Source organism: Ochotona curzoniae, unplaced genomic scaffold (genome assembly GCF_017591425.1).
Source record: "Ochotona curzoniae isolate NIBS_2020 unplaced genomic scaffold, NIBS_Ocur_1.0 contig_1, whole genome shotgun sequence".
In the NCBI taxonomy this organism is placed as follows: Eukaryota; Metazoa; Chordata; class Mammalia; order Lagomorpha; family Ochotonidae; genus Ochotona; species Ochotona curzoniae.
In genome coordinates, this window is record NW_024464918.1 from 45,933,041 (window position 1) to 45,943,897 (window position 10,857).

The following is a 10,857-nucleotide window of genomic DNA, read 5'->3' on the forward strand; positions in this document are numbered from 1 at the left end:
AATAATAGTTTTACCCACTTAAAAAAAAAACCCTCCCACCTCCTGCCCAAAGCAGAGTCAGAGAGGGCTTATTTGCATGTGGGAGGCACACAGGAGGTCAGGGACAGCAAGGATAGCTCCACTTGCTGGTGTGGCTCCTTGGGGCCTTCAGGAATGGCTGCAGTTCTGACCATGCCATCACGTGAGCACACTTGAGTGTCACTGACACGCTGGGCTGAGGCAGAGGACAGCAGCTGGCATGCACAGCACCATGAGGGCACACACAGATTCATGGCATGGCATCCTGCTGTTTCCCTGTGCAGCTGTGGATCTCACTCATGCTTGGAGGGAATGAGACGATGGGATCCGAGTTCATCCTTCTGGGTCTCTTTCCGCACCTGCAGCATGCAGACGTCCTTGCTGGCCTCATCATCCTCACCTACGCCCTGGCCCTGGGGGGGAACGCCACACTGACTGTGCTCATCCTGCTGGACGCCCGGCTGCACACGCCCATGTACTTCCTCCTCCGCCACCTGTCCCTCGTGGACCTGCTCTTCATCTCCACCACCGTCCCCAGGATGGCCGCCAGCTTCTTCTCAGGACACAAGCGCATCTCACACATAGCCTGTGGTACCCAGACATTTTTTTTCCTCACGTTGGGTGGGGCAGAGTGTGTCCTGCTCATGTTCATGGCCTGTGACCGCTACGTGGCCATCTGTCACCCTCTGAGATATCACACCATCATGAGCCAGAGGGTCTGCCAGAGCATGGTCCTAGGGTCCTGGGTGGGGAGTGGGCTCAATGCCCTGGCCCAGGTGGTCTACACCATGTATGTACCCAAGTGCGGCTTCCTGCAGATAGAACATTTCTTCTGTGAACCCATGGCCGTCATGAAGCTTGCCTGTGGGGACACCTCCACATACCAGTTGGTGATACTTGTGATTGGTATTGTGCTTCTCCTCATCCCTTTTGGTGTCATCTCTTCCTCCTATACCATCATCTTCCTCACTGTCTTGCGCATGAATTCCCGCCAGGCCAGGAAAAAGGCACTAGGCACCTGCTCCTCCCACCTGCTGGCAGTGAGCCTCTTCTACGGCCCAACCATCTTCACCTACATGACCCCGGGCTCCTCACACAGCCCTGCCCAGGACCAGGCTGTCTCTGTGTTCTTCTCCATCGTCACCCCTATGCTGAACCCCTTCATTTACAGTCTGAGAAACAGGGAAGTCACGCAGGCCCTGAGGAAGGCACTGTCGCTCACCACACTGTCATGTCATAAATGCTTGTGAATGCTGGACGATGGTTTGTGATCCAGGTGTGCCTGCTTCTTCATGTTCCTCTCCTGCACTGTCCCCAGTCTAGCCCCTGAGAGGGAGTTACTTCCTTTGAGGGCTTCTCTGTGACTTCACTGCTCACTGGTTTCTCTGTGTTGTGTTGCTTTGGGTTTTCTTCTCTTCCTATATTTTTATCCCAAATTCCAGAGTCTGTGAGTGCAGGCTCAATATTTGTGTTCCACTTGATCATTCCAGATTCACTGAGTTAGAGTTTGGAGTAGAGAGTCAGAGTTCCTGTTAGGTAGAGTTTTAGAGTTAGAATGGTGGGCCCCAGAGTACGTGTGTTCTGGGGTCCTGGTGCCAAGGGAGGGGCTGAAGGGCTGCATGTCCACACAGGTGGAGCAGCAGGAGGGTCCATCATCCATCCCATGGATGTCTGAGCTCTTCTCATGATCACTCCTATGTGTATCTAAACATTTGCAAGGTAGATTATGAGGTTTACCCCAAGCAGAATGAAAAATAAAAAAATGAATTGATAATTTGCTTGAGTCTTTTTGCAATGTACATACAGATCATCTGTATTCTATAGTTATACAATGATGATTTATAAATTTAAAAAATGATTTAACACATGTGTATTTTTGTGGATTACTAATAAAAAGAATCTTTGACCATTGCTGATAGAAATCTGTATACACTCATCACTGATAATACAGAGGTTCCCAAAAACTCCACAAAGAACTGCATCCTCGTGTCCAGGAGTGAGTATATTCAGTGGAATGGAAACAAATGGGTTGAAAGAACACTGACACATCTCATCAAAGCCTTATTCATAAGAGTTTACTTGGAGGCAACCTAAGTGACCCTCACAGATGAATCAATACTGTGTTTATACATGTACACACACACGGGAATATCCTTCAGTCTGAAGGAGGAATTAGATTCTATCCCTTTGTACAAGATGCCTGGGTATGGATGAGATCCAGCTTACATGAGAAAGCCAGGCTCAGAAAAACGAATTCTGCTAGATCTGGCTCACTCTGGGACCCCAAAGCCATACATTTCCTCAAATAAAGTAAGTAGATAGAATGGATATGCAAGGCTGGGGTGGACAGTAGGTGGTGGCCGAGGAGGACTGACCACAGTCAATGGAGAACTGAGCTAAGAGACCTAGGATATTGCACATGACCAAGGTTGATGATGTCTTCCTGGAAAACAGAGATATCGTAAACAACTATCTCATCATGTCAATGAAGACTGCACGGTAATGCCCATGTTCTCCAGCTAATCATCCACAAAGTTGTGCAATCTTCAAAATGTTTTTTAGAAAACACGCTGTGAAAAGTTTATGCATGAATTTCAATAGTTTTTGTGCTAAAAACTTTTAATTCCACTTTCCTTGAATTTTTAAAGCATTTGTATGCTTCAAAACATTGGGTTATACAAAATAGCATAATGTTATCTGTTAACTTAGCTCAAAATACTAGGCACGGTACAGTAGCCTAGTGGCTAAAGTCCTTGCCTTGCACCTGCCAGGATCATGTATGGGCACCAGTTCTAATCCCAGCAGCCTCACTTCCCATCCAGAAAAGGTTCCTGCTTTGGATCAGCTCAGCCCAGCTCTGGCCAGTGCAGCCACTTGGGGAGTGAAATAGTGGACTGAAGAGCTTCCTATGTGTATCTGACTTCCGAAGAAAAGTAAACAAATCTTTGAATAAAATTCAAAACACTAATAAAAGCTGTAAGACCAAAAATTAGTAAGTAAATATTAACTAGACAAAACATATTGACACCATAATATTGATCATCATTTATCTAAACAGGCATGTTAGGCAGACTGCTAATTTGGGCGTGGTCTGAGCCCAGTGTGCATGACTGGTGCTGTGGGTAACGACTGCGCTCTTTAGTTTGGAGTGACAGTTGTTCCTCTGCTGCGTGCTTCCCGGAGCCTCCTCAAAGCGTCCCTTCCCAGTCAGTGTAGTCTGTATCTGGGCATCGCCCCAGGCGTGTGTCTCCTGGAAACCCCATCCCCTCCCTGAGCCAGGACCTCCCACCAGCTGATTACAGCCAGCAATGCCAGGCCTGGGAAGCCCTGGATCTCGCCTGTGGAGGTGGCGGATGCTGACAGAGATGAGGAGGGGTGAGGGAGTCAGATCCAGACAGCTCCGTAAGCAGAGGTCCTGGGCACCCTTGTCCCCATGGCAGTGTTGACTGCAGACACCAAGCCCTGCTGAGCCCAGCCACCATTGTGAGCAAGTCTCCCAAGAAGGAGCAGGCCTTGCTGCTTCACGCCTCTCAACCCTGAGGGGCTGTGGGCACGTCCTACCCGGCCTGTCCTAGGTGGAGAGTGAGAAGTGGCCCTGGCCCCTGCAGCTGGGAGAGGGGTTCTCTTCTTCATGTTGGTAGTGAGGATCCACCTCCCTCGCTGTGGAGTTAGACAGCATGAGCTGGATTTCATGAGAACAGAGCTGCGTGCTCATGTCCCCAGCCTCGGAACCCAGAAAAGCACTTTGGACATGAGTCTTGTGAATGGTCGTTTTGTCAGACGAGTGACACACATCCGACCGGTACGTGGCAGCCAATACAAAACACCTAAGTAGGAAAACAGCAGTCCATGGTGTGGGAGGTCATCCCTGAATCTCTACCAACGCAGGAGGTCATGGGCACGTGGCGCAATGTGTCCCTGGGGGAACCCCCTGACAATGGTTTCAGCTAACCGAGACCTCAACCTGGCCTGTTCACTGGTCATACAACCAAAAGTAGTTGGTTGCACCCCAAGTCTTTCTTCTCCATCCTTGGACAAGCTGTGCTGGAACTTCCTTGATAAACAACTCTGACAAGTCTAATGTGACCCACCTAGCTGCCAGCCACACATGGTAAACGTGACCCGAGGCATTCCTGCCACGCTGTGTTGTATGACCCATGGTTTACCTGCCTGTGACCTGAGGCATTCCTGCCAACCATGCTTGTTTTACATAATTGTGCATGACTGGAGCATCCAGAGAGACAGACATGCCTTCTAGCCAATTACAGTCTCATTGTTGGGGTTGGGGGCTGTCGGGAAATGCCCTTGCTGCCAGCCCCTTTCCTAGGGTATAAAAGTCTGTGCTTGCAGTACATAAATGGACATGCTCGAGCAGACGGTCTCTGTGGTTCTGCGGCTGAGAACACCGCCTCCTCACCGCTCGGTGGTTTCAGGAATCCGCTGGCAGGAGAACCCTGAGACATTGTGCTGAGCGCTTTCCCACTTTCATCTACTTTGCCCTCTTTGCTCTCTCAAGAGCTGGTGGGCCTCGGTGGGTGATGTGGACTGTCATGGCTCAGCCGGGTGTCAGGTGTGGCCTTTCCATCAGTGCAGGTGTACAGGGTTTCAGGTGTGTGAAGATCAGGCGGGGTAACCTGCTCCCACCCTCCCACCTGGTAGCTTACTAGGCTCCTTTTGTTAGCATCTTGTACTACTCAGGATGCCAGTGAGCAATGTGAATATTTCACTGCGGCATTCAAATTAACCTTTTACCAAGCTGGCTCAGGGAGTTAAATATATTTGGAGGCCCAAATATGGGTTCTTCTATATTTGTAGGAAATTCCTAGCAACCTCAGAGACTGTGGACCAAATTTTAATACAAATGTAAAATAATTTCATTAATATTTTCCTAACTTAATTGGCCCCGGTGATATTTACAATAAAAGCAACAACCCCCTCCTGGGAGCCTGGGGACACCACGACCGCATGTTTTCACTTGGAGCTCCTTCTGCCGTGCTGTCCTGAGCCGAGAGCTCACACTAGCAGGGCCTGCAACTCTGCTCAGGGTTACAGCCCCTCCCGTGTCACCCTCGTACTCCTCTGCTAGGAACCCCACGTCTCCCCAACAGTTTCCCGAGTGCAGCCACCACCTCTTTGTTCCTCAGGCTGTAGATGAGGGGGTTCAGCAGCGGAGTGAGCACGTTGCTGAACACCGAGAGCGCCTGGTCCTGCTCTGGGCTGTGTGAGGAGGTGAAGCCCATGTAGATGAAGATGTTGGGGCCGAAGAAGAGACTCACCACCGTGAGGTGCGAGGAGCAGGTGGCCAGTGCCTTCCTCCTGCCCTTGACGGAGTTCATGCGGAGGACAGAGAGGAATATGAGTGTGTAGGAAGCTGTGATGAGCCCGAAGGGGATGACAAGCAGCACGATGCTTGTCACCACCACCACAGACTGATAGGTGGAGGTGTCCTCGCAGGACAGCTTGATGAGAACCGGCACCTCGCAAAAGAAGTGGTGGATTTCCCTGGACCCACAGATGGGGAAGTGCAGAGGGTACACGGTGTGGACCAAAGAGCTGGCGGAGCCCCCTGCCCAACACCCCACCACCGTGCGTAGGCAGAATGGGGGGCTCATGATGGAGGGGTAGCGCAGTGGGTTGCACACGGCCACGTAGCGGTCGTAAGCCATAAGGGTCAGGATGAGGCACTCGGACATGCCCAGCATCAGGAAGAAGAAGCTCTGTGTCCCACAACCCACCCACGAGATGCTCCTCCTTCCCGTGAAGAAGTTGGCGGCCATCTTGGGGACGATGGTGGAGGTCAGTGCCAGGTCAATGAGCGAAAGCTGGCTGAGCAGGATGTACATGGGCGTGTGGAGACGGGAGTCCCCCAGGATGAGGACAATCAGGAGGGCATTTCCCATGAAGGCCAGGATGTAGATGCAGATGACTGCAATGTTGAGTAAAGCCACATGCGGGGACCCAGGGAAGAGCCCGGCCAGGAGGAAGTTGGTTGCTGAGGTTGAGTTCCCACCCACCATGCTGCTGCACAGGCGAACTAGATGCATGAGGGCTGCCTACCGCCACTCTCACAGATCCTGTGTCAACTGATGGTTCAGAAAATTTCAGAATCTTCTTCCAAATTCTGGAGTCTCAGCATTTGCCATCACTTCTGGGGGATGCTGTACCATTTCTTGTGAAACAATTGCCTGAACCGTTAATACAAACTATTGAAAACCATGGCCAAGTCCAATACTATTCAGCCTCTGATGAGCCAATTTTACTGTTGTTTTTGTTTCTTTTTTCATTGGAGAATCCTGTAAAAACTATAAACCCACTTTCCAGAAATAAATGCTTAGGAGACTACATATAGGGCCCAGTAGAGTAGCCTAGAGGCTAAAGTCCTCGCCTTATACGCACCAGGATCCCATGTGGCCGCCGATTTGTATCCTGATGCTCTTCTTCCCTTCCAGCTCCTTCCTTGTGGCCTGGGAAAGCAGTCGAGGACGGCCCAAAGCCTTGGGACCCTGCACTCGTGTGGGAAACCTGGAAGAAGCTCCTGACTCCTGGCTTCGGATGGGCTCAGCTCCAGTCATTGTGGTCACTTGGGGAGTGAACCAGTGGATGGAAGATCTTTCACTCTATCTCTTTCTCTTTGTATCTCTGCATTTCCAATAGAAATAAATAAATTTTTTTTAAAAAGATACTATATATGGTTGCTGTTAGCCATAGGTCCTAGCTATTAACTCTTGTGTATGTTAGCAAAAAATAATAATAATAAAATAAGGGAAAATTCAACCATTCAATTTAGTTTTGTAAATTATAAACCAATTACTCAAGTATATTTCAGTGAAATAGCTTATTTGTTTACTTTGCCCTTGTCGGCTCACTGACTTTATGTCACAGAATACAAAAACGGCTAGATTTGTATATATGCTATACTTAAAACCATGGAATAGCCTGTGTTGTTGGCCAAATAAAGACCTTGTATTTAGTTGAGAATTCTAGATCTCCAATGACTTAGAGAACTTCAGTGTGGTGACTGGGTCTCCCCAGAGCCCCCCACAACACTGTGCCCACCATCTTTACTTCTGCTTCCAGTTTTGCCCGAGGGGTCCCTCATGGGTTGGCTGTCGGAGCTTCTTCAAGCTTGTTCAGCCTGAGACTTGGAGAGAAGCTCTGCCTGCCTGCTCTCCCACGCCCACCAGCCTCACATGTGCAGTATTCCCACGAGACTGGCAGCAGGGTCAGAGCTGGGCCTCCAATCCCACCGCTTGTCTCGTTTTCAACAGGGAGGGTGTCTAGGCACCTGGTGGTAGATGCAAGGCTCTGGTAAGGGACTACACCCAAGGATTTGGGACAGGGTCCAGTGCTGCATGCCACAGTACCCGGTGCCCTCTCACTCCCCTGCGATCACTGTAAGCTTGGGGGTTAGGCTGACGTCTTACTGACCTGCAGCCCAATCGCATGGAATAAACACTCCAAAGAGTATGTACCCAGTGTTTATTCACCAGAAGTTGAGCAAATCTGGAGCCTGGTAGCCTATACTTGCAAGAAGAACATTTCACAGACACCTGCATGGCAATGGCCTTGCGGGTGAGAGCCAAGATACTCCCTGGGAAATTGTCTCACCAGAGTAGGGACTCCTCCAGGCTGGGTGGGACAAGTGTTGCCTGGCAGAAGTTTCCAGATGTGCAGTGTCCCTGTAACAGTATTACTGCAGCATCTCATGTGACAACACCCCGAAGGCAGCGGGAGACAGAATATGCAAAACAACACCACCCTCGGGTTTACTTGAACACTCTTTCCTGGGTGTTTATATTCAAATTCTTACCGTTTGGGACCAGAAGATTAGTTAAGGAGAAAAACTATTGCTTTCATTTTTGCCATCAGTGTGATGAAATGTAAAATCCAGAGCTAATAACAGATTGCATTGCTGCTAAGGAGACCTGAACATGGATTTCCAGGGACTTCCTACTTCCATTATCTTGAGGTACTTGGGGAACCTCCGTAACCCACTGAGGTTCACCCCACATTCGTTTACTTCTCCCAAGGGGCAACACTGAATGGGAACAGGTAACCTCTTTAGTAACCTCTGCGTTTGGATGTGGGAGGGTGAGTGCAGAGTTGAGAGCTCAGTGCCAAGTTCTGGGTCAAGTGGATTGGAGCCGTGTCTACCTTGGGGTGCAGCACCTCATGGAAGTGTGAGGAACCAAGGCAGCAATGGGCTGTGCCTTGTGGTCATGAACGTGGGAAAGTCACCTTGCATGTACAGCTGGGAACCCACATCACCTGCAGTCTGCCTCTTCCTCCTGTGAAATCTCCTGCATTACTGCCAATTCTGCTGCTGATGCTTCAACTGCCTGTTGGTGCTACACGTTAGCACCTGTGCCTGTTGTCACTGCACAGCACAACAACCCCAGTGGTCCCCCACGCCAGTAGTTGCTGGTGCCTTAAACTGCCCTGTTTTGCACAAAGTCCACCTCTTCATCCACTGTCAAGGTCAGAATGCAACTGTCAAGTAGTTTAGAAACACAGTCAGCTGTGAAGAACAGTGCAAACGTCAACATCTGGAGCAGAGAAACAAGCCTTCACACATGGTTAGCCCACTCATGTTTTAACAACTCTACATTTTACCTAATATTTGGTAAGCTCATTAACTAATAGCCACCTATCTGAAATGAGCTATGGGATAAGGTTTTAGGAAGGAAAACTTTTGGGGACCACAGGAAGCCAGACTAAAAGTATTCTTTGAATATAAATGTAAGTGCCACAGCAAAGAATGCTGAAGTATTTCAAATTGCTCCCACAAAATAAAGCACATTTCACCACTAAATTAAGTCAATTGCATAAATATCTTTGAGGACAATTTCAAACATACTCCGTAATTTACTTCATTGGGAAGAAGGCGAAGCTACTCAAAACAAAGAGCGTAATGCTTCGCACGTCAGCCCTGGGGTCTCATTACAGTCTCGGGCGGCCACTGCTTTCATCATGCTGTGCTTTCCTTGTTTCATTGGATTGTTCTGCCTGGCTACTCGTCTGGACACGGGATGATGCCTTTTCAGTCAGACAAGAATACTGACCAAATCACAACCCCTACCTTACACTCTATACAAAAGTCAACTCAAAATAGATCAAGGGTCTAAATGTAACACTAGGAACTATGAAACTACCAGGGGAAAGCTCCAAGGCATTGGCACAGACGATGACTGTATGGTCAGGCACTGCCAATAAAGGCAAAGGTAGACAAATGGCACTGTATCAAACCAAGGAACTTCTGCAGAGTGAGGGGAGAATGCATAGAACGGGACAACACATTTGCAACCTGCGTCACTGGGTCAGTAACACTTACACAGATCCAAGACAGAAACATTGGTTCCAGACAGACTTGCCCTTGACCTCAGTTCTGAGAAGGCTGCCAAATGCACATCTGAGACCATCACAAGTGGAAGTCTGATATTACGTGAACAGACATTGGTCATGTAACTACAGAATGGCTGTTACCAGGCGAGGGACAGTTGTGCCCACTCCTGGTGGACAATTGCCCTCTGTGGCGATTGGCTCCATGTCGCTGTACCTCTGGTGGCTGCTGGTACCTCCTGTAGTCAGATGCAGCCGCTCACCTCACAGGGCACAGGGCTGTGAATGCAGCTGCCTGGACACACTTGGAGAATCGTGCGATTCTGGACATGTGCACAGTGGTGGCGATGCCATAACACGAGGAGGGTAGAAAGCTGGTGTGTATTTCAGCTGAGCTCTGCCTGGAGGCTCTGTAATTTGTCACCAAATTCTAGGTCTAGAGACTTTCAGAGAATGGCCCAGGGGACACAGTCCCCAGACTTTAATTAACTTGGCTCTCAGACCAAAACAGTGAACCTCAGGAACTAGGGAACATGGTGTGCAACAGACGCCCAGGGTTCCCAGCTCCACAGTCCTGTTCCCAGACACTTTGCTGAGAAGCCCTACGGTGTGGCCAGGCACTGTCAGGGCGTGTGATGGCCAGCCACCACCAGGGTGAGTGATGGCCAGCCACCATCAGGGTGTGTGACAGCCAGCCACCATCAGGGCACGTGACGGCCAGCCACCATCAGGGTGAGTGATGGCCAGCCACCATCAGGGCACGTGACGGCCAGCCACCACCAGGGTGAGTTACAGCCAGCCACCATCAGGGCACGTGATGGCCAGCCACCATCAGGGTAAGTGATGGCCAGCCACCATCAGGGTGCGTGACAGCCAGCCATCATCAGGGTGCATGATGGCCAGCGAGCTTTGGACATCAGGCAAGAAGGGTAGGTTTGTCAAGTCTTCACACTCACTCTCTCCCTCTCTCTCCAGAGACTTCCCCGCATGCAAAGCATTTCTTTCTGAAGCAGCTTGACAATCACACAGCTTCATTTTGGTGTTGCTTATCTAAATATCATTAACTTTGGGGCCCTGCATATCTAAATCCAACGGCCCCCACTTGGTAACCATGATTTGGACACATAACTTGACTCTCAGAGCTCTGCTATGCTATCTGCAAATGCGAGCATGGCAGCAAGTGCTTCACCGGGTGCGTCTTTAGCACATACTCGGAGAAGCAGCAATGGTGCAGCCCTCTCTGAAAGGTGCTGTGCTACTGAGGGTGACCCACATCTCAGCCGCTCCCTTCTGTCCACCCGTGGCTCCCCCCACCACACACACACATCAGCTAAAGACCCACAGGAGCAGTCCTGCTGCCCGCGATGGACTCTGACACAAACGCCAAAGTAACCACCTGGATCATCACTAGCTCACGTGAGCCCTCACTGATTTCCTTCAGAAACAACAGTCACCACCCAACAGTTCCCAAGAGCAGGAGCAATAACCATAACGACCTTT

General features: G+C 49.9%; 2 protein-coding genes across 2 annotated transcripts; one reads left to right on the forward strand and one right to left on the reverse strand.

Moving 5' to 3' along the window:
* The first annotated feature begins 338 nt into the window (after positions 1–338).
* Positions 339–1,268, forward strand: LOC121152611 (olfactory receptor 2AG2-like). Its single transcript, XM_040974726.1, has one exon. The coding sequence runs from the start codon at positions 339–341 to the stop codon at positions 1,266–1,268; it is 930 nt and encodes a 309-aa protein (XP_040830660.1).
* Positions 1,269–5,081: 3,813 nt separating this feature from the next.
* On the reverse strand, positions 5,082–6,035 carry LOC121152616 (olfactory receptor 2M3-like). Its single transcript, XM_040974740.1, has one exon. It carries the CDS (start codon positions 6,033–6,035, stop codon positions 5,082–5,084), a length of 954 nt encoding a protein of 317 aa, XP_040830674.1.
* Positions 6,036–10,857: the final 4,822 nt, after the last annotated feature.